The 24,171-nt window shown below is 40.5% G+C and overlaps 1 protein-coding gene across 1 annotated transcript in view; it reads left to right on the top strand.

Annotated features, from left to right (window-relative positions):
* Positions 1–284: 284 nt before the first annotated feature.
* PTPN1 (protein tyrosine phosphatase non-receptor type 1) overlaps positions 285–24,171 on the top strand; it is an 83,432-nt gene continuing 59,545 nt past the window's right edge. Inside the window, exon 1 of the mRNA XM_063146270.1 lies at positions 285–504. Coding sequence (XP_063002340.1) covers positions 319–504 — 186 coding nt within the window. The 5' untranslated portion in view covers positions 285–318. The remainder of the gene's footprint in view (positions 505–24,171) is intronic.

A 24,171-nucleotide genomic window follows, 5' to 3' on the forward strand; every position in this document is an offset into this window, starting at 1 on the left:
TGAAGAAAAGAAACACTTTGTACATGCTCAGAGGCGCTGCCGTAATTCCTACGTTGCTCGCCCCCTCAAGCCCGTCGGCGGCGTATTTCCACTCAACACAGGGTGGTGGTGGGGTGTTTCCCGTGAAGAAAGCCGCTTCAAACTTCGCCCTGCCCTCAGCCCTTCGAGAGGCTGGGCTTCCCTCGGCCGCCGCCGCCCCCTTCGCTCGGGGAGGGCCGTCCCGGAAGGCTCGTAGGCCGGGCCGCTTGCGTAGTTCCCGTGGGCTGGGGAAAGAAAGAGAAGGAAGGGGCAAAGCGAAGGGAAGGGGAGGCGCTATCCATGCAGAGCAGGCAGCAAGAGCCGCGGGAGCGGCGGCGCTCCGGGGAGCAGCTTCAGCCGCAGCAGCAGCAAGAGCAGCAGCAGGAGGAGGAAGGGACCTTCCAGGCCAGGGCCCCCCACAGCATGGAGATAGAGAAGGAGTTCCACCGGCTCGACCAGGCCGACAATTGGGCGGCCATCTACCAGGTGAGCCGGGCGTGGGGGGAAAAGCAAGGCGTAGCGGCGGGCCCTGCAAGCGCGGGGCCCAGGAGTGTGAGCGAGCTTCGTTCCTTCTCCTGCGTCGCCCCATTGTCCGCGCTTTGTCCCCTTCTGTTTTTTATTGGGGTGGGAGGCAGCCCTGACCTTGGCTCTCTTCTTCCTCGTGCTTCCGCTTATTCCCCAATCTCAAATTTGCTGTGTGTGTGTGGAGTCGCCCGCCCCCACACTTTAAATAAGGTTGGTTCCGCCTTTCATGTATATAGAATTGCCTGGCTAGCATAGATGATGTCGCGTTTTGTTGGCCTTAGATTTGTAAAAGGTTCCTTATTATTAGTTTTTAGGGAGAGGAGGAGTGGGAGAAGCCTGTAAATTCATTAATATTAAAGATTTAGTTAGGGTGGGTGGTTTTTTTTAGCAAGCCTGTGTGCCTCCCCTTTGGGCAGCAAGAGAGAAGCTCTGCAGTTTCATTTTTGTCTAAGCAATTCCCCCACTTCTCTAGAATCTGCTCCCCACCCCCACACGTACAATGTTCCCAGGGGCAACTGACTCTTGCACACATACTTGCATGCAATCTGTTTAGGGTAGCTCTTTCTCCGTGTGTCCCTAATTAACAGCTTTCTGTATAGTGCCCTAAAGCAGATATATTAATGGTCAATGTAATCATCTCCTCGCTCTGCTATTGGAAACAGTAATCCTTTCTCTATCCCACCCCTTTCCCTATACCCTCCGGCCCCAAGAAGTCTTCATTTGTCCTCCTTTTCTCCCAGATTTAGGATAAAATTACCCTTTCTGTGCATGATTCCTCATCCTTCCCCAACTACTAAGGCAATCTGCATTGTGGTAGCTTGTTGTTTCTGAGCAGTTGAATTTCACAAACATCATTTTGGTTTATCTTCATATCTTGATAAGTATTCCTGTGCCATTGGTCTAAGGAAGCCTTCCCCCAAACTGGTGCCTTCCAGATATTTGGGATTACAACTCCCAGCATTCCTGTCAATTGGCCATGTTGGCTGGGGCTGATAGGTGTTGAAGTTCAAAACATCAGGGATGGGAGACGCGAGATCGGAGAAGGGGTTTGAAAACTGCAACCTACTTAGCATCTGAATTATCTTAATAGTTTGGAAGAAATATTTTGTGATATGTTTGTATATCATTTTAAAATTGTTTTTTTCTTTTTGGTTGAGCTTTTGTCAATCCTTTGTAATTTTGAAAGTGTTCCCCAAAGATATAAATCATATTGTGTTGGTTTGAGGTTTGGAAAGGGTGCAATTTTGCTTGTGTTTTTAACAAATTTCTTAAACAGTGATCTAGAACATGCAAATAAGTTAAATGTGGTAGCAGATAGTGTGCAAGAGTAGTCCACTTCACACGTGTATCTTCTGTGATGCACTGAGTTTAGGTGGCATTATAAGAAATAATTTTATACCCTTTTAATAGTATTGTGGCGTGTACCAATATTTGTTACTGTGTTTTTGATGAATAGAGAGGTGGGGGTGGGATTCTTCCCAATTCTCTAATGGGTATCTCTTTTTGGCTTAGAACCTTTTTAATGGATATTGATGGTGTTTTAGTTCATACGCTGCCAGGCCAAATCAATATGTGAGATTGGGTTTTGCTAGTATTCTTTCTGTAGGGGAATCTTGCCATGGGGATTTTGGAGAGTGAAAAAGTTGCGAAATCAATTTCTTTCCCTCCAGTTATGTTATGAAAGGTTGAAGAAAAAATCTTTTGCAAAACGTGGTGAAACAAGGATGTTTACATCATCAAATTACAAGTTATGGCTGCAGCCCTTTGCAGAGCTAGGCACTCTTAAGCCTGTTGATTTTAACTGGTTTCAATACACCTAGCTCCAAATGTGATCAGGCTACACAAGTAGATATTTGAGACTTTGTGTGTCTTTTGTTTGCAGGGAGGCCAGGGTGGGGGGTGGGGGAATCTCATGTGACTTTCATTTTCTTCATTATATTATGCATTGTTGAATGTCAGAATAATAGGTTTTATTAATCCGCCCCCACATCACTATTCTGTCCTTGAAATGCTAGATATTGTACAGGCACAGTATTCAGAAAGTGTCTTTGCAACATGTATTAGGCTGGTGTAGCTGTTACTTTTGCTTTAATTTAATTTTACCCTCTTAATATAGCTGTACTGAATTGTAGAGTTTGGATAGTAAATTAGTCCAGCGAAAGTAAGGAAATTAGGTCAAGGTGGCTGTTCCATTCTTGGTATTCTTACACTATGTGCTTTGCATAATATCACTACTTAATGTGCTAACGCTCTACAGCATTTGTGAGCACTTTGCTACTAAAAGCACAGTAGGCCTACTTAGGAAAGTACTGTAGAATTTACTAATCTTTTAAAATGTGTATTTCTGTTTCACAATTGCAGACTTGAGTTCAGTTCAGGTCAATAGGAGTCGTTTGGCCTTGGAGAAATATGTCTGGATATTTTATCTCTCTAGTGCTCTTGTCACTGAAGAACACTTTAATCCTCACCTGTGCCAGGCTCTGTAGAGCTGTCAAGTACATGGTAAATGTGCCATGGAACTAAACTGTTTTGACTCTCAATGTGATTTCTGTTCTCTCTCCTCCCACCCCACACTTCCCAGTATCTTGCTCAGAGTTATCCAGTTTTTGGACAAACTTCACAGCAAGCTAAAATATTTAGATTCAGTTGAGCTGTGGACAGGTTGCAGTTATATTGATGTTTAGTTACAAAGCTATTATGCTTGAGATCTCCACCTCCACTGCTTTTTCCATCAAGCCAGATCTCTTCTCCATTAAATGGTTTCTTAAGAACTGCATATTTTGTAAAGTCACCACAGCCTCATCTTTTCTGCATCCTTTGCTACCGTAGCCTTCCCTTCACTATTTTTTATCAAGCCATATCCTCATTGCGCTGCCTGTCTTAAGGGTGCATCCACATTGACATTTCTGAGTATTTAGTGAGCTACCTTACTTGTTCTACTTCCATAGAACAGGACTGTGCTCCCTGCTGGTGTAAGTGGTAGGGTATAACCAGCGGGCATGACAGAAGTCAGCTGCTGTACTATCATTAGCAGGTACCTCTTTCTCTCCATTTTTAGTTTATTAATAAAGCACAAAGCCAGCCCCGGAAGTAGCTGCAGGTTGAGCAATGCTTGTTTTATCCAACCAGTAAACTCTCTTGCCAGGGATTGTTTGTTTGTTTTTTGTACAGAATCTAGCTTGCTGTTCACACTACCAAAATAATGCTGCTACCTAAATGCGTAAATACATTTTCTAGTATAATTTTTGTGAGTTGTTGTTGGCACAGCTTTTTTTTATCATGGTCATCAGAGATTAAATATGTATTTATTATTTTTAATCCACCCAATAGCATGTGTTCTCTGGGCAGATTGCAAAAAACTAAAAGAATAAGATTTTTTTAAAAAAAAAGCTAAAAGAATAAATTAAAAAACAAGACAAATCAAGGGCGTTTTTTTTTAAAAAAAAAAAGTCATAAAACCGAAACTCAAACTCTAAATATGCCCTCATTCAACAGCCCCTTGCCTTTATATACCTAAAATGTCAAAAGCTGTTCTATCCATAGAGCTATGTGGACTGCTTGGAATTCCAGATTATATGTAAAACTTTACTTTTTTAAATTATATTTTGTTCTCTCATTACAAACAATTAAAGTATTATCGCTGGTTTCCAAGGTCACTGTTGCACAGCCTGTCAAGGAGTTGTTACATTTCACATTATCGTTAATGGAGCTTTGCCATGATTAACTAATGGTGAAGGTTTTGATAGATCTACAACAGTACGAACTGTTTCATATAAAAGAATAGTTCTGAGCACTTGTGATAAGTAAGTACACAAATGTTTCAAGCCCACTAAACGTTTTACTAGCCCACTACCTATGTTACTATTAGTCATTTGTGTGTGTGTCGGCGGGAGAGCAGAAAAAGAAAAAGGAAGTAACAAATTACCTTCTAATTTAGAAAAGCTTCCCTGCCTGTTGGTGATTCTTATTTGCCACAAGTTACCAGCTGAGTGACTGTTTATGAGCCAGCAGTAAATGCAGGTTGTAATAATCTCTGGAGGTGTCTGCCATGCCCAGTTCCTTATTTTTGGTTTGTAAATGTATAGCTGGTTTTTTTTTTCTTTGCAATTTAAAAAGGTTGCATCAGAGTAGCATGAGCACAGCAACTTCCTTACACAAGTGGAATTTCCAATCCCCGAACCCCTTGAAAAGCCTTTGCTAATGTTTGGGGCCCTTGGGAAAGGCGGGGTGCACTAGGAAGTGGGACGCCAGAGAAAATTGGGTGAAGGCAGATTGTTTGATGAGTTAATGAAAATGCTTGATTGAATTGTTTCTCCTAATCAGACATTTCAGTTCAGCTACTTTGCTATTGGAGAAAAAAAATATTGCATGAAAAATTGACATGATGTACTTTATTAACTTACTAAGTATAGTTCTAATAAGCATACTAATATCCCAGTCTATTTAAGGTGTTGGAAACCTTTCAGAGTTTTTTCAAATCCAAACGCATTTGGGAAACTCACATCACTGCCAAAAAGCCACCCCTACAAAGTTGCATTTTAACTTGATGACAAAACAAACTTAAAGGTGGGGTTTGGTGGGGGTTTTTTGGAGGTCATTCCATAATGTTGGTTCCATAATTGAAAAGTGCCTGCCTCATGTACTCACCCATCTCTTCTCTCATTGGAAGAATACAGAGCAGGACCTCTGATGCTCAATGGGGAGCAAGGTAGGGGAACACTTCAAGCTAATCATGAAGACATTAGTATGTGACATCCGGCACCTACTTAGACATGTGTGTTCTGGGAGAGATGACACAACATTAAATGCAATATCATATAATTGTATTCATTTACTATATATTTCAGCTCTTCTTTTTTGTCGTTACCATGTGATATTTGGAGTCATGTAATAATTTTTGAGGTTTTATTCGTTCCCTGTCCTGGGCAGGGTGAACTACGCTTGACCGATAAACATGGTAATCCAGTGAATATTTTGAGGAACAGTTTTTTTAAAAAAAGATTGGGAGAGAATCTCTTTTTCTAAAAAGAATAAAATATTAATTATGTGTTCGCATTACATTGCGACAAGAATGAATATGACATAGAGTTCTCAGTGGAAGTACTTTGGCATTTGGGTGCCAGATGGTTTGCCACAAATTCTTCAGGGCATAAGAGTTTGGGAAGGATGCCCAGGACAAAGGCAAAGAATCCAATCTGTTTTCCAGTCTGAACCGATGTCTCAGAAAATAGTCAAAAGAGCTCACCACTGCTCTGGAAGCATCTTGGTCTGGTTCTCAGAAGCAGCGGATGATGTAATAAACCTGTGTCTTGATCATAGTATTTCAGACTGCAGATGCGGACTTTTGTCATGAAATGCTGCTTCGTTTTAGGATGGTGTTGATGCTTTACATAGAAAACTACCATGCCAGGGAAATGGTGAAGCTAGAACTATCTTCCCTGACATCTAGCTGTCTATGTTTGGGGATTCTTTTGTATAGAGGAGCATTTCATCATGATGGAACTCATGTACACATGCAATAGAATAAGTTGGTTGAATGGAAATCAAGTTTACTTTAGAGTTCAAGTGTTGAAATATATTTAGGGTGCAATCCTATGGAGATAGTTGTCAGCCCTCCGTGCTCTGGGCACCCTGCATTTTCAGCTAGATGGAAGATTTTGCCTGTCTAGCCTGAGAGATTTGGAGCAGTGGGGGTGAGGTAAGAGGCCACGGGGCACATAGGGAAGCTATGTGACACAGCTTCCCCAGGACCTCCTCCTTTTCCCAATCTCCATGCTCCGTTTTTGAGCATGTTGATGGGGATGAACCATGCCAGCTATGTAAGGGTAGGGAAGCATGGTTTCTGGGAGCTGAGGTCAGAGCCCTAGCTCTGACCTCAGTTCCCAGAAACTGAAAAATCCTACAGCCATCTAGCCAGAGTCTAGTGGCCATAGGGTTGTGCCTTTATTTATGTATTCTGTTTACAGGATGCCTATAAAACAAGTTCTCTATTGTCTCGCTATTAAAGATGAAACTGTAATACAATAAAAAGATCCAAAAAAAGAACAAGGAAACCAACATGAGAAAAATACAGATGCAAATACAGAAGCTAATGTGATTAAAATACATACACAACCAATCACACTTCAAAAACTCATTTCAAGAAGAAACCTAGCACCTCATAGGGAGCCTCCATAAAAAACAACAGTGAGGCTGTAAAACTGAGTCCTCTTCTAGGGATTAAGCCCCTTGGAAAAGCACTTGCGTATAAACATAGGATTGCAGCGTGCATCAAAAAAGATTTAGCAGTAACAGTGAGTATCAGATTAAATGGGTGGTCTGGTATGACATGTCCTTGCAAACAAAGTTAATGGTATGGCTCTTAGAATATAGACATCTCAGTGGTGGACAAATGATGCATTCAGCATGTAAATATCTTTGGTGCATCAGGAATTAAGAGAAATAACTCTTAAGGTGGAGGGATATTGAGCAATAGCTGGCAGCTAGGGAAAACATGTGTTGGCCAAGACGTCTTAGGAAGCAGGATGGTACAGGAAGAGAATTTCCAGAAGCAATTATTACTGCTGTCCTAAGAATAGGAAATATATGGATATAATGTGTAAAGGCATGTTATACCTTGTGACCTCCTTGTTTATTATTTATTTGCAACATTTATATAGCGCTGATTTTGATAGACTCTCTCAATGGTTAACCTGTGTAACTTGGACGGTGTTTCGTTTACAGTCTGTGGACTCTTAAAATCCTGAGCATCTGAGCAACATTTTGCTGTCTGTAAGTCCTTAAGCCTCATGGGTGCAAAGGCCATTTTGAATAAAACAAAAAAAATGTTTTTTTAAAAATGTGATAAATTTTTGGTTTATTAATATTGCTGTATAATCAAAGCCTAAAACATTTTTTAAATTGAAAGCTCTAATAGTAAACTCTGCAAGACATTATCTAAGGTAGGCTCAGATATAAAAGACAAGTCTGCCAACATTAATTGTGCCAGGCATAATTAAGTTTTTTAAAAATGCTGACTGATTCTGTTCTAACTACCACTTGATGCCAGTGTTCAAATATTCCCAGCCTCATGAAAGATTTGGATAAAACATACTTATGAGAAAAGTTATTGTATCCTATTCTATTGATGTAGTTTTGGGCATTCCTGCATGAGTTATATATGCACAGAAAGATCTTTAGGAACTGGCCTTTTTGAAAAGAGGCTTGGATTCTGCAGAAGATTAAAGACTTACAGATTGTACTACTGTAATTTTGTTTCTCGTGGTCAGAATTTTTTACTGGCCTTGTTGGGTACTGGAATGGATGTATTTTTCAATTGGAACCCAGCATTTTATGGAATGTGTTCTTTGGAAACCTGCATTTCAAAATCTTAGTGAGAATCTAGTGAAGGAAAGGGAGGTTTGGGACCTATTAATTTTGAAAGCAACTCTTTAATCTGCCTGTAACTTTTCCAGTGTGTTAATTTTAATGGGTTCTTATTTTTAAAATGAATTCATCATTTTTGCTCAAAGCTGGGGTGATTCATCCTCTCCAGACTGAAATGCCACATGCAAATTTGTTCCTAAATATTACAAAATGTGGAGATGTGTATAAACCCTGTATTATGGCCAATTCTTTTTTGGGGTGGCAGAAATTCTTTCTGAACTATGTAAAAATGGTGACTGTGTTCACAACTGGGATTGTTGTAACAACAGAATAGGCACTTTAGAACATCAGGTACATTTTGACTGGATTGTTTTCTATTAAGTATCCTAATTTGAATCCAGATTTGCATTCTTTAATCAAAGTTGTAAAAGGCTCAACCTTAACTCCTCTGTGTAGACTATATTTAAATCAAATAATCAAGTAAAAGAACAGGAATTCATGTTCATTATTATTACTTCCAGTTACGGTACTGAGCTTCAGGCTGATAGAGATAGCCCCATATAATTTCTAGAGCACACCAAAGGCCCATTTAGTCCTACGTTCTGTTTACAACTGTTGATACTTCTGGGTAGCTCACAAGGAGGGCATAAAGGCAATGACTATCCCATTTTCTCTCCCCAGCCTCTAGTATTTAGAGGTGTACAAGTGGGGCCTGCAGCAAAAAGTTGCAGTGTATCGTCCTCTCTCTTAAAAAGAAGTGCCATGTGTTCAGGTTTCCATCCAAGCAGGCTTTCTCCCTCTACACCCCATGTTTTTCTTTTCTTTTCTAACCATCCTTTTACTCAGCATATTGGGGTCATGTTAGGAAGTTTGGGGGCATGGCGAGGGTTGCTTTGTAGTTTTTCTTTAAAAAATAACTTTTAAAATCCCAGGGTTCTCCTAAGCATTTGATACCTCCTTCTTGTTTCTCAGTGGCTCCATTTTGGCTTCTATCGACACTCACTGCTTGAGTTTGCTATAGAGATAGTGATATTGCCTCTACTTGTAGGCGGGAGGAGAAATAAACCAGGATTATGTTTCACTTTAGCAGATTCCTGGCTTGTTTTGAACTGGGAATTCCCATTTAAATAAAATTAGTTTGTTAAACAAGCCACTAAAACAATCCAGGTTTTGCAGTTTGCTTGTTTAGTAATTGACTAAAGTTTATTTTTAACCATGATTCCTGGTTCACATGTAACAAGGCAGGGATCTTCTAAAGTGAAACTGAATCCTGGTTTGCTCTTCTGCCCAGATACATGGGAGGGGGGCTCGTGACCCTTGCATCTTACTCAGGGTCCTTTGTGCTTGTACACATAGTACTAAAATATAGTTTAAGGTTAAATTTGCATGTAGTCAGTAACTTGTTTGGGATTTTAACCTGAGTCTCTCTTGTCTTTTTCTGACACTACACCAGTTACATTGGATGGGCTCTGTGAACTTGACTATTGCAGTATGTATATGTTCAGCTGCAGATTCCTTGCTATTTGCCTGGGCTCATTTTGCAGTATTATTTTTAATGTGTATTGATTTTTATCCAGGGCTTACTGTAATTAGCACTGAATAAGCTGAAGGTTGCTCTTTATTATCAAATTAATTTCATTGCAGGCGTGATGAACATTGGAGTCTCAGTTTGTGTTTGCATCAGAAATGGTGCAATATGGTAGGAAGCAGCATCACAGGCCTTCCTGCATTAGTGTGGGCCTTACCCTGGACTAGGGAAGGGAAGGAGAGAAGTTCTTATGGTCCATTAAATCTTTACTTAGAATAGAATATGCTACTCAGTTGCAGAGCTCATTCCATCCATGGGACTGCCACCCTCTCCTGTCAACAGTTGTAGATGATTCATGACCTTGTTGAATGATAAGGTTCTGTTTCTGTTTTCTGCACTGGTTCTGCTTTCTACAATATACCTGAACGGCTGTGAAAGTGCCCTATCAGCTGCAAAGAAAATTGCTAGGTAGCTAAGAATACTTCAAAAGATACATTACCAATAATGCCATTAACATATAGCCAGTGGTGGAGATTTCAACCAGAAGCTGAACTACAGTGTGTCAGCTGTTGCCACCTTTGTAAAAAGGTTGCCCATTCCCATGACAAATAGCTGCCCATGATGACATTGTACATTGCAAATGGAATCTGGTTCATTCACATGGCTAAATGCTGCTGGTGATAATTTCTTATCAGCCATATTCAGAAGACACCGTAAACTTTTACTACGGTAGTTAAGCCAGAAAGCTGGGCCATGTTCAGAAGACATCTTAAACCATGGCTTTAATTCACCATTGTTAGCCATGGTTTAAGGTGTCTTCTGAACACAGCCCGGCTTTCTGCCTTAACCACCGTGATTAAAGCCGTGGTTTAAGGTGTCTTCTGAATGGGTCCATCTTCCTTGGTATTGGTTGGTTTGTGCAGAGCTTTAAGAGTTGTCACTAAACGTGTTTATGATCATGTTGTTATGACATGACACTTAGACCAAACACATTTTGAGAGAGAAACTAATTTGTGTGTGTGTTCCAAGGCAGTCGTAGTTGGGAAACCATTTGATTTATTTGCCCACCTTTTAAAAAGTATTTCTAGCACAGAACCCCTTTCAGTCCGAAGGTTGAGTTACATTTTGAAGAAGCTATTGTGGTCTGCATTTCAGTGCTGGGTTGGGGGCAAAGGCAAAAAGGGACAAGGGCAAAAGTACCGGCATATTTTAGCTTAAAGTTCTTATTTCCATTAACTAACCTTTCAGAGAGGCATTTCAGCTTTTTAGAATTGATGAGGGGGGGATTTCACAAAAGCCAGGAAACGAGCAAACAATCAATGGTCCTTAGGAAAGGGGTGGAGCATGTGGAAGGGGATGGAACCAGATGGGGGAACCCAGGAGGGCTGGATTTGGCCCCAATTAGGGCTGCACCCCTGTTCTAGTGAGTACATTCAGACTGATATTTTTTTCCTGCCCTTTTGCCATCCATGCATAGGATCTTATGCTGGGGGCAGAAGCCAGTATTCTGAAAAATCATACTTTTCATTTCCCCCCTTTTGAAAAGCAAATTTTAGATCCTAGGCTGCAAAGATAGGTCTTCAAGTATGTGGGTAATGCTTGAATAAAATCTCAGAAACAGGGGTGTCCCTGAGCAGGATGTCAAGTTGATAATGAGTGAGGCTTTCCTTTTATGCATAGCAGCTTTCCATTCCCTATGGTTACCAATATGGAATCAATGTAATATAGTGAATTGAATGTCGTTCTTGGAACAGGGAGATCAGGTCTCAATCTCACCTTGCTCCCCAAACTATGGAGCTCTCTGGATAACTTTCAGTCAGTCACACTCTCAGATTAGCCTGTATCACAGGGTTCTTGTGAGAATAATATGGGTATAAATCATCATCATAATAAAATTTATTTCTTACCCGCCTCTCCATTCTGATCGAGGCGGGGAACAACAGTAATTATAAAACACATAAAACTGAATTAAAACATAATATACATTGTTAAAACATCCTAAAATCATTTTAAAAACATCCTAAAATTACACTGGATAGGCCTGCCAGTGTATTAGTTATTATACTGGTATACCTCCTGATAATTTCATGTGAAATATATGCAGATTGGATAAAAGTGTGTGCATGTCAATGGACTTCACCTTCTCTAGGCACAAATTTGGAGTACCAGCACTGAATGTTGGTGTTGTTTTCCTTGTAGCACACAGAATACAGAACCAGGGCTATGTCAAGCCTTTAAGTTGTATTGAGCTATATTTTGCTCCATCCTCCTCCTGTTTTAAAACAGTTGTCCAGCATTTGTGGGTGTAATTAAAATACACAGGGATTTAGCAGTAGGATATATCCAACAGGTGCATTGTAATATATGTTAAAATAAGGAAAATAGATTTTTCCCCACCCACACTTAAAGATACACAAAGCTGCATTGCTGCAAATGATCTGCTTTGCTTTTTAAAAAAGTAAGGAACTTCAAATCTTGTTTGGTTTTTCTCTCTGTTAACATTCTCTCTGTTGGACTTGTGTTTAAAAGTTCCTAATACTTGAGTTTTATTTTGGTTCTTACCCTTAGAATGCCTTAAGGACCCATATCCACTAGACAAACTGACTCTGCAAAAGAGCCCTATGGTGAAATTGTGCTCAAAGAAATATACCGTCATTCAGTTGTGGGAAGTCTTGGTATGCCATAATAGACTGCATTTGCATTTAATACTAGTTAAACCATACTTTAGTGTTAAATGCCTTGGACTCATACACTCCTCTCCTTATCCAGTGTAGCCACAAGATTGAAAGATTTCACTTTCATTTTTAACTAACCATGATTATATATGTCTGAACATGGACAAACTTCTTAATCTTAATTATAGTTTAATTAAATAAGCCATGTTTCAAACAGGGTTAATCCTGGCTTGTTTTACTAAACCATAATCAACATTATTCACAGTTCCTGGTTCATAGGTAACAAGTAACTGTGGTTAGTTGAAAACTGAAGTGAAAACTTCCAATCTCCTTTTGGCCACACTGAAGGAGGCAAACAAACCTGAAACTCAGACACATTACACTAAGTATGATTTAGCATTAGTTGTGAATCAGGCCATACAGAAAATTTAGCAATGACCCCTTGTTGGTGTTGATGTTTTCCTAGGTTACTGTCAAAGACTTAAGTGAAATGCTCCACATCTCAATTTTGAACTGAAATCCTAAACTTTCCTGGGAGTAAGGGTCATTGAACTGAGTGGGACTTCGTTCTGAGCAGACGTGCATAGGATTGTGCTGCTAAACTTAAAGGCATTTAAAAAGAAATTATGACTGTTAATATGGCTCTTGAATGGAATCTGTACATAGGTTCCAGGTCACTCTTGAAATAGTAATTGACACTAGAGGCATTAGGCAGTGAGTAATTCATGTGGCTTTCTGCTTGTTTTGGAAGACTTACTGAAGTTCATAAAATTAGTGGCTTTATCCTCTGTTTTGTATACCTCTGCAATGGGGATTATAGTTAGTAATTAGTTTTATAGGATTATAATATACAGACCTAGTGATACTTCCCCCACCCCACGCAAGAGATTAAACTAATATTTTTCTAGACTTGCAGGGAATACATTGATGATTACGGCAATGTATTCCCCCTTTATATCTTGGAAAATATTACTTCAGCATGGCTATTGTACTGTAATACGTTTTTCCAGCAACCTGAAAATAAGCAGTTAGTCAAGTACTTCTGGTTAATGTTCCTGAAGCCAAAAATTGTGTTACACACTAATAATACAGAGAGTTCTTGGCAACACCATATTAAGGTGTGTGGTTTTTCATGTGACCCTGGGAACTGTTTTTATAAAGAATTTTCAGCAAACAAAGACCCATCACGTATGAAGGTAAGGTAATAATATATGTACTATTATGTTTGTGTGATAATAATGAGAGTAGATTAGCCTTGGAGCTTTAGATTGATAAGTACTGTTGCACAAAACTAATACAAATAATGGGTTGGATATGATGGTGTCTTTCTACTGATAAAAATGCTTCTGTCAGAGGAACTGGAGGGAATGATGTCCCCGTTTCCTTTGCATGCCCTCAAAATCTGTTCCGGAGGGCTAGGAAACCTCCCAGGACAGATTTTCAGATGGTGCAGAGGGCTGCAGGGAAGAAATTCTGTTGCACTAGCGGACTTTTCTAGCATAAAGATCCTTACTACAGGATGCAAAGCGCTATATAGAGATGAAAAGGCCTGGGGTGGGGGGAACAGACAAAAGGTGAGGGGCAGAAATATTCAAGGGGAGGAACTGTTTTCCCATTTTTCTTCAGGGCTGTTTGGAAAATTTGTGGGGAAACTATTTTTTCTGCCCCCCCCCCCCCCAGTTTTCATATCTCTAGTGCTTTGCAATCATTATTGTGTGCTAACTACTCAAATAAGGAAGGTTGGTCGGTAAAAACAGATGGAGGTGAGGGAGAGAGAACAAACTTACAAATGAACTTACGCACGATTAGCTAACAGGTTCATGGCTGTTCATGAGCAAAAGAAACAAGTATTTGGTCTAGAAGTTATGTGTTATCAAGTTTTGTTTATGCTAAAACACTTTATGCTAAAATATTAAGTTGCTGTATTTCAGTTGCTGAGAAGTGGGCATGCTAATATATGCTTTAAAAACTTCCTGGCACTTCCTTCATACTGTTGATGGAAAACTTAATTATTATTTTCAAATACTTTGCACATACTAGTCATATAAATGATGAGAAGTGCAATATAATGTCATCCATCACTTTCAGGAATGAAATGCTGAGTAATTAGTCTAAACATTTATAGTGGGGGGAGGAATCACTTATCAAGATTAGAAGATGAAACCAGTGCTGAATAAATCTAAGCTTGCCTTTAAACATAAAGTCGTAACAGTCAATAAAGCAAGGGCAATCCATTCTGGGAGTGAAAATGGCTGCTTTGCACTACACTATACTCATCCTGCTAAATGGGTAGTTCAGTGTAAACAGCATGTGCTTTGTATGCAGAAGATTCCAGTTTCAATCCCTGGACTCTTCAGGTAGGCATGGCAAAGTCACTCATCTGAAAACCTGGAGAGCCACTTCCTGTCAGTGTGTAGATAGTATGGAGTAAGATTGACCAACCTTCAGACTTGATATAACATAATTTCCTATGTTCCAATTAGTGGATCAGGGCTGCATTCTCTCATCTTTAACAATGAAAATTAGAGTGACTTTTCTCACAAGGAAATCAGATCATGAATGTAAAGAGCCTCAGCTAGTATGGTAAAACTTTCTAGGGAGAACTGTCAAAATCGGCCTTGACAAAAATTCTGGGAGGGAAAAAACCCTATTCACTCATTCTCACTTAATTTCCCCACACACACTTGTTGCTATGATTTATACAAAAATACTTAAATGTTCTGTACTGACAGCGTAGTTAGGGCTTTTATTTTACTGCTGCAACTATAAGCTTAAAGGAGTGATTCTGGGCTTTGAAAAGCTTTAGGAAACAAAGCATTACTTTGTTTTAGGAAAATCTGATTCTAAATTGTTAGCATGAGCTTGGCCGAATGCCTCCTTCTTCCCCTCTGCAATTAGGCATGTGGTGATAGTGGGAAGGGCCTCTCAGAAATGATGCTCCATATTTGGAATTTGCTTCTAGGATGTTTTTCCTGGGAGAGCCCAAGCATAAGGAGGTACACTTTTCTGGGGTCCAGAGATCCAGGAGAACCCAGTCCGGACTGCAACCCCATTATCATGAGGGGCAAAGTTGAGGCTAAACTGTAGATTATGCTTGAGGATATTTATGGAAACTTGTTTCCCTATATCTGTGTATCATCTAGATCTTGTGAGAATTGCTGTAGGTAAACCAGAAGTAGGGTAGAACAAGCGACATTCTGAGCAGTGAGATGCTAGCCTAGGCCCTTCTCTAGAACAGTGTGTGTGTTCTTATGCAGTTATGCTAGGATTTGTATTTTGAGAGGCAGAAAGATTTGTGTTTCATTATAAGACATGGGCTGTGTTCAGACAATCAATGGTGGGTTAATAGTCAACTCCATGGTTGATTATCGAGGTGGTAGTCCCCAGGCAAAGTGATTATAATCAACCATGGTGTGGATTAAGGCCAGCGTAGAGTTGACTATTAGTCAATGGTGTGTTTGATTGACACATGCCCTTTCTCTCCCACCCACCCCTCAATCCTCCCACTGGTATCTCATCAACTATTGTGAGTTTTGCTGGCTGGACTAGAGTGGCAGCCACCGCTTTGATCACTGTTGCTAGGGGACTCTACTCACTGAAAATAACCAACTATGTGCGATGAAATAGTCAATGGTGCACGAGACACGACACGATAACCAATGGGTGTTCAAATAATCAGCTCTGCACAGGGTTGGTTATTTGAGTTAGTTATTTCGGTGAAATAACCAACCATGGAGTAAAGTCCCAACAGATGACACTATTTCACTATTTAACCCACTGTTGACTATTTAACCCGCCGTTGGTTATCATATCATCCAAACCCAGTCTTGGACTCTCAAGAACAACCAGTACTATAGTTCCTTATGCATAAGCACGCAAGACAGATAGCTGGCAGGAGAAACAAAGCACCATAATAATTGAAGACATTTATCCCAGGGACAGCGGGAGCTAGTGATGCTGGTAGTATTTACAGGCTCAAAAGATATTCAAGTAAGGGTGCAATCCTATGCATGTTTAGACAGGAAAAAGGCCTACAATTCCCAGTATTGTGTTGCTGGCTCTCTCTTTTTTGTGATATGTTTTATCTTCCTCTGTATGATCCTTTTTATTGTGAGGTATATATATAATACCATCGGAGTGTTAAATTGAAGGATGGCTTATAAATATTTGAGATAAACAAGTAGTAGTACCTCACCCATGGGTTCAAACATCACACAGAACAATCGAGAGACTGAGGCCATAGCTAGACCTAAGGTTTATCCCTGGAACGTCCAGGGCTCAAACTTGTTCATCTAGGTGACACACAGGGGATCCAGTGCTCAGGCAGGGGCGAACCCTGGATGATCCCAGGATAAACCTTAGGTCTAGCTGTGGTCTGAGTGTCCCTGGGTTGTTTAGAGCACTGGAAGTGGGTGAGCGGTCAGGAGCGAGTGCACTCGTTCGCTTCCAAACAAACCATGGTTAACAAACCATGGGTTGCTTCCTCATGTATACCGGGTCACTGAGTTGACAGGAGTACTCTAGTTGGAGTGCCATGCTTTCAGAGTGGAAGTTTGGGGCGATGCGGCACAAGAAGCAAAAGCTATTTTGGGTCAGGAATGGAGTTTAACAGACTGGTCACAAACAAAAATCAAGCCTTTGGTTAATGACTGATTCTTTCAATTGAGGAAAAGCTGAAGAGTCACTGCTGACTCTTTTTTTAATGGTTTTTAATGCTTTATGTGTGTATGTTCTGTGTTTTAGAATTTTAAATTTTGTATACTCATTTTTATCTTAATTTTAGAATTTCTGTAAACCACCCAGAGAGCCCTGGCTATGGGAGCGGTATATAAGTGCAATAAATAAATAAATAAATAAATAAACCAAGACCTTTATAACTCAGCTCCTCTTCAGAGTGAATAGTAGAGACCTCTGCTTTGGCATCAGTGGCTAGTGCCTTGGCTCATAAAAGCAAAATAGCAGTTGAGATTGAAAGGAGAGCCTTTGCTGCTGGTTGCACTGAGATGTAGAGTTTCTGTTTCATTCCTTATATTTTTAAACTGCCTAGTAATCATAGTTCTGTGTTGATTTCACACTGGAGATGATAAAGGTTAGAGCTCTTTGCTTGTGATTTGGTTTACTTGGCAGAAAAGGCAGAGGAGCACAATGGGATTGGGATAGGGGTTATACTGAGAGTCAGATAAGAAACTCATAATCAAGGCCTTCCTGTTTGCATACTGTTGTTTTTATACTGTTTTTATGTTTTTTAAATTTTTGTATACTTTTAACGTTTACTATTTTTAATTGTTGTAAACCGCCCAGAGAGCTTCAGCTGTGGGGCAGTATATAAATGTAATAAAATAAAATAAATAAATAAGTGCACGGACATGCCTTTTCTTCTTTCAACCAGCTAGACTAGCAAGTTGGTTGGTGCTGTTAGGAATAAAATCTTTCACGTTGATTCATCAGTTTATTTCCATATTAATCCAGTTTAAAAGCCCAAGGCTGTAATTCTGCTGATAGAAGCTGTTCCATCAAATCCTGGAAGGAGTATTCCCCCCCCCCAATCCATTCCCCCAGCACACCCTCGAAATCTACTCTGGAGGGCTGGGAAACCGAACGGAGATGCATAGGGTTGCAGGGCTTCCGCTAGTGCAATGTTGAATCTAAGCCAATATATCTGCTTAATTTTATTAGATTTCTCAGAATATAGCATTTCTTTCATACTGTATTGTGGGAGTAGTGACATAAACACAAAATATAGATATTAAAGTTCCCCTAGTAGAATGAAGATATTTCTTTTTCTTCAAAAAGTACCAGGCAAAGTTTTAGTTTAGTTTTTCTTTAATACTTTTGTGTTGCCAATTTAAGGAAAAGCTGGGATGGAGTATATTGTGCCGGTTCCATATAGGATGAGCCAAGATGTCAAATTATTTGCCAGGTGAAGAATTGAATGGGTAGTGGTGTGGGTTTTCCATAAAATTTCCTGGAATGGTTTACTTATGTAAATCTTTGTGTCTGAAAATTTTCATTTTGCACTGAAAAATTGCCCTAAGAGTGATTTTTTACTTGTATTTAGTAAATAACAATGCTATAAAAAAGTACCCAATGTTAATTTTTTGACCAATGCATCGCAAGTATTTGACCTGAAATATTTGATGGGAAAAGTAAGACACACTTAATGTGATTTAAATGTTACGTATAATTTTTTATTGGAATACTTGTAAAAATGTAAAGGCAATAGCATGTACTTCCCTTACATTGTTTGAATTTAAGGGAAAAAGCAAAGGTACAGAAAACTGTTGGGTTGCCAAGGTTGCCTAATAACTGTATCTACGTTTGGCATCCATTCATTCTAACTTAGGAAATTGGTTGGTTTTTTCCCATAGAAAAATTACTGTTTTGGAAAATTTTCTGCCTTGCAGAACTATCACTCAGTTGGGCAAGTTGGTGGTACTTGGAAGAAGCAACCCTGTGGCCCCTAGACAGAGTCTGAAGGGACATAGTATAATTTGGATTCCTGGATCTGAGGTTGGAAACGCCGCTCAGAACCAGAAATCTGAGTTCCCCGCTCCCTCCCATCCAACATGGACAGAACCATACCAGCCGCCTTCCCAAGGCCATAAAGGCGACCTTGGAGAAGAGAGAAAGGGGGACTGCCGTTAGCCCACCCCCTCGCCTCCTTTCTTCCCATGTTGCAGAGCCCTAACTAGACAGGCAAAAAAGTCTGTCTAGCCAAAATGCAGAGTGGGAGGAATGCAGACTCAAAGTTCATGTCCACCAGTCCTCCCATTCTGCATTGGATGGCCGTAAGCCTTCAGGTTTGGAGGTTTGCAGTAGGGGTGTGCACGGACCCCCCGATCCGCTTCTCTTCCAGATTCGCAACTTCCAGATTGGGTCCATTCCGATCCGCCTATAGTCCGCTCCGGTTCGCTGCAAAGCTCCGGATCTGGATCGGAGCTCCGCTTTCCCCCCCCCCCCCCATAGACTTGCATTGAAATCCAAAAAATCCTACAACTTTTTTTCTGTTAAAGTTAGAAACCTCAAACTCGGCACCATGATAGCTTATCCATGTGTACACATGCATGCCAAGCCTCAAGCAAATCCAAGCATCCCCTGATTTTCGGGGAATTTTTGATGCCCCATTTTCAGACATGGGATTTACTCCAACATTTTGACAGATAAAAACTTGGAAGCAGGCACCCTCACAGATGCCATCTAGATCCACATTCATGGCAAGTTTCAAGCAAATCCCATCATCCCCTGATTTTTGGCGGGGCTTTAACCTCTAAAGCATCACCCCAACCCCAATTCACACCCCTTTCGATATCTCCGTCAATTTTCACGTTAGAAATGTCAAATTAGGCACCATGACACCTAATGCATGTATACACATGCATGCCAAACCCCAAGCAAATCCAAGCCTCCCCTGATTTTTGGGGAATTTTTGAAAATCGGACACCCCATTTTCAGACATGGGATTTTCTCCGACATTTTGACAGATAAAAAACTTTGAAGCAGGCACCCTCACAGATGCCATCTAGATCCACATTCATGGCAAGTTTCAAGCAATTCCCATCATCCCCTGAATTTTGGCGGGGGTTTAACCTTTTAACTCACCCCAATTCAAGTCCCATGTTAGAACTCTGTCAATTTTCATGTTAGAAACGTCAAATTAGGCACCATGACACCTGATGCATGTATACACATCCATGCCAAGCCTCAAGCAAATCAAAGCCTCCCCTGATTTTGGGGGGATTTTTGAAAATCTGACACCCCCAGTATCTCAGGCAGCTCAGTGCTCACTGAGCAGACAGCTCAGTGGGCTTTATTCATGGCCATTTCAAAGGAAATCCCAACGTGCCATGAATTGGGGAGTAGATCTTCTTCCACACTTGAAAAATTTATTTGGAACTTCAAAAAGTCTAAGTGAGTGCAGGAAGGACTTATCCCTTGAGTCAAAGCAAGACACACAAAAACCATCCCTGCGAGGAGGTCACAGAGGAGGAGGACAGGCAGCACTGGGAGAAAGCATGCCGGAGGCTTGTGGGGTTGAACCACAAAGCCCATCATGTAGTACAGCTCCCAGGCACCAGGCAGGCAGAGAGGCAGGCAGAGATGCCATAGATCTATGGGGGAGTCAGTCCCAGCAGATACCCCAAAACAACAGCACCCAGGCGGAGGCGGGAAGGCAGGCATGGAGCAGACATTTCTGGGGGCACAAGGAAGTGAGCCAAGGATTATTTCAAAGCCAGTAATGCAAACCATCCCTGTGAGGCAGGAGCAGCACAGAGAGATGCCTTTTCTTTTGCATCCCATAACTAGGAGGCTAGGAGGATAAGAGTAAAGCTTTGTGATCCTTGCTTCAGAGTTGATTGACTGCATTGTGATCACAGCCATTATTAAACAACAACAAAATAATAACGTTAATAATAGCAGTACTAATTAATATTAATAGCAATAATAATAACAACAACAATAAGGAGTTGAACCACAATGAAAGCCTGCCTGACTTCACTGAAGAGGAAAAGCCAGGAGAGCTTGGGCTATGGGGTATATAAATATAAAATGTAATAAATGAATAAACAAAGGAGGGGTGGAATTAAAAGCAGCAGTGTTGCTGAATAAACAACAAGAAGAATTTTTTTTAAAAGGCTATGTCTGTCTTTTACCAGTAAGAGGAAAGTGGACGTGCCCAGGGGGAGGGGGATATACCAATTTGACTGGCCCTAAGTAAGTAACAGTGTTTAAGAAGCTAGTACCTGACACTTCAACTCATGACAGGCATAGCTTCTCCACTCCAGTCTCCACTGGTTAATCTTTGGAGGGCTCTGATGACCCTCCAAGGGCAGGCCAGTGTGTGCACTGGGCACGTCCACATGCCCTAGGGGACCTCATCCCCTTGCACCACATCTATTCAGTTGTTCACCAAGGTTAGGGTGGGTAGCAGTGCTGTGTTTCCTATCTGTTATTTATTTGCTTAGTATATGATTTCAGGTTGTGTTTGTGCATTTGGTGGGGCTACTGTTTAAAAAAACACTGGGAAAAGTCCGTTCAGAGACTAAGAAAGAGAAGTTTCCCAGTATCCCAAGTTACTAAGTATCCCGTTTTGCCTATCCCCCCCTCCAACTTTGGGATTGGAGGATGCTTCATCAGGTGATCATAACTGGGAGTTGAATCTGCCTCTCAGCACTTCTAAAAGGTACCTCTCCCGCTTTTTTCACCATATTTTTAAAAAATATATAGCAAGCAAACCGCACCATGCAGAGTGCTGAAAATAGGCTCAAAATGACCCCAACCCACGACTCTCAAAGAACACCAAGTTTCAAATAGATAGCTTGAAAAACAAAAAAGTTATACACTAATCTTTTCCGCAGTGCAATCCTATGGGCGAAAAAATCCAAAACAGTGGACGGAGCACTCCGCGAAAAGAGGAGCGCTCCGCTTATGATCGCCTCTCTTCGCCATGCTTCTCCAGCCCCCCGATTTGCTTCTCCTCCGCCTCAGGCGGAGGAGGATCACCCCAATTCGCTGTTGCTTCTCCGATTCTAAGTGAAGCGGATCACACCCCTAGTTTGCAGCCATCCTGATAGGATTGCACTAAAAAACAACGATACCTTTGGGTTTACCCTAGGATTTCATACTTGTTAATTGCTGCAGAACACTTACAAATGTGACAGTTCTATGTGTATTCTGTACCCATAATTATGCATGAAAGCAAAAAATACATGTAAGGAATTGGTGCAGAAACTCTTCATGTTTATATTTAAAGCCGTTTTTTAAAAGGAGGAGCAAAAATATGGGACTGGGGTGATGGAAGTTGTCTTAAAAATTATATCTGTATGCAAGGCTGTGCTTGACGTTTTTGAATGAAGAAAAGTTGGTATTATTTTTGTTGATATCCATGCAGCTTTTTTTAATAGCTGATGAGAAAGCTGGGTGAATAAGAAATTCATTTCGGCTCACATGTGATGTAAATGTATTAAAATGCAAGTGAGTTTGCACTTGACTTTATGTATTGAAAGCCCAGATGCTAGTACTGTTCATAGATGCAGGCTGTATTCTCCCTTATGTATCAGGCAGCATTTTCCAGCCGGCATTATCTGAGCCTTTCTCAGTTGCTTCCTTCTTAGCTACACCATGTGGTTGAGCCTTTCTAACCCACCATTTTGAGGTTTGCTTGTTTTTTTGTCCTTGCTGCCCTCTTCTTCTGTCTCCTTTTCCTCATTGCCACCATCTTATCTTGTAGAAGACTCTTGAAAAATGCAAATTACTCGGAAGTAAGGTCTGTTGATCTCTTCTCTGGAAGAAGCATGCTGCTCGCAACAGCTGTTTCATCTCCTCTCTTCTGTAACATGGGTGTTGTGTGCTGCTTCCGTTCTTGCAACTGCTGTTGCTGTATCAGCTGAGTCAGCTGTCCTGTCTTGTGTGGGCTTTATAAGCCACCAGACAAAGACAGACACTTTGATGCTGAGATGCTCACAGTGGTTTATCTTATTCAAGTTTTAAGACTTTGGGTGTCTCAAAATTATGTTTGCTGCTTTCTTTTGACACATTGGGTTTATCAAAATATTTTGTATTCAGAGCTAATATATGAAAGAGACTTGTTCCTTCCCTATTTCAGAAATGCAGAACAGGGACAAGACATCTGCAGATAGAGAAATGTTTTATATCTACCTTCTCCAATTGTATTTCAAGTGAGGTGTTCCACAGCCACAAGCTACATAATCAAGTGCAGCATGACCTTTTAGTGGGTGGAGGTGAAAGATGAACAATCTATTTTGAACATGAATATTTGAAGATTTAGCTTCCTTTTTTCTGGCAAGAGGAACTGGTATTGCGGCTGAAAACCTCTATTCCATTGTATTCAACTAGGGGGAAAAGTGATATAATAAACCCTACCTTACAGGTGCAGTTCAGTGAGAAGTGAGTTCAGAGCAGAAACTGACCATAGAAGGCATGCAAATAAAAAAGCATTCTTGGAAGCACTAATGTTAGACCTGGAGGGAGGGAGATGAATATAAGCTTGGGTTGGAATACCAGCTCCGAAGGAACAAAAAAAAGTCTGAAATATTTGTCTTCATTTCTAAAAGACCACATGTGCTATTGGGATGACTTGGTTTTCAACTTCCAAGGCCACAAATACCAAAACGGGACTTTGGTAAAAAGAGAAAACTAGAACAATCTTCTAGAAAGAACAACTTAGATTGTGCCACAGCACTGTTTGTGCAAGTTAAGATCATTGTAGAAGCTGTTCTTGTTTTCCATGTTTGTACCCAAACTTTAAGAGCACAGTAACAATTTCAATTGTTTCTTGAGTAGATTTATATTGTGTAGATATTTATCAGTACTGGCCTTTTGTGTTCAATTCTTGGAATTAAATTCAAGCATGTTGATGATTGAGACAAGATGTAGAGTTCTAGCAATGCCATCCTTTTATTCTCTTCTTGTATTCTGCCCATTTACTCAAATACTGAGCAACTGTTAGTAGTAAGCCAAATTAATCCCTATTTTTCTTAGTGAAAAGTAACAAGACAGCACATTGGTATGATGAGTCAACATTCTAATGATAGATTAGGGAATTATCTAAAGGCTTTTTTCTCTCTAGCACTAGTTGAACTGTTGTACCCCAGTTCAACAGTCCTCAGGCTTGCAAATTTTCTTTTCGGTGGTCCCTGACCCTTCTGGGCTGGTGGGCATATTTGGAACTTTGACGGACGGTTGTGGGCTGCATGCTGGCCTCCCAGTTAGTTAGTTTTTTTTAAATTGCAAAAAAACCTTTAAAAATAAAATAAAAATCAGGTGGGACAGGAAATCTCCCCAGTCCCAAATGAAAACCTATAAAAGTCCAAGTGTATTTTGTAACTGATATGGCTGAACTCCAATTGAAGAAATTTTAATTAATTAACCATATAAGTCAATTTCAAAGTATTGATTATATTTGCATAAGGGTCCATGCAGGTGAGGAGGAAACAAATTTATTGCAGAGTACAGTAGTAAGAGTGTGTTAGCGTGATCTGGATGGCAAAAGCAGCACAGAAGAATGACATGGGTACTGTATGATCTTCCAAAGAGTGTTCT

Source organism: Elgaria multicarinata, chromosome 1 (genome assembly GCF_023053635.1).
Source record: "Elgaria multicarinata webbii isolate HBS135686 ecotype San Diego chromosome 1, rElgMul1.1.pri, whole genome shotgun sequence".
Taxonomy (NCBI): Eukaryota; Metazoa; Chordata; class Lepidosauria; order Squamata; family Anguidae; genus Elgaria; species Elgaria multicarinata.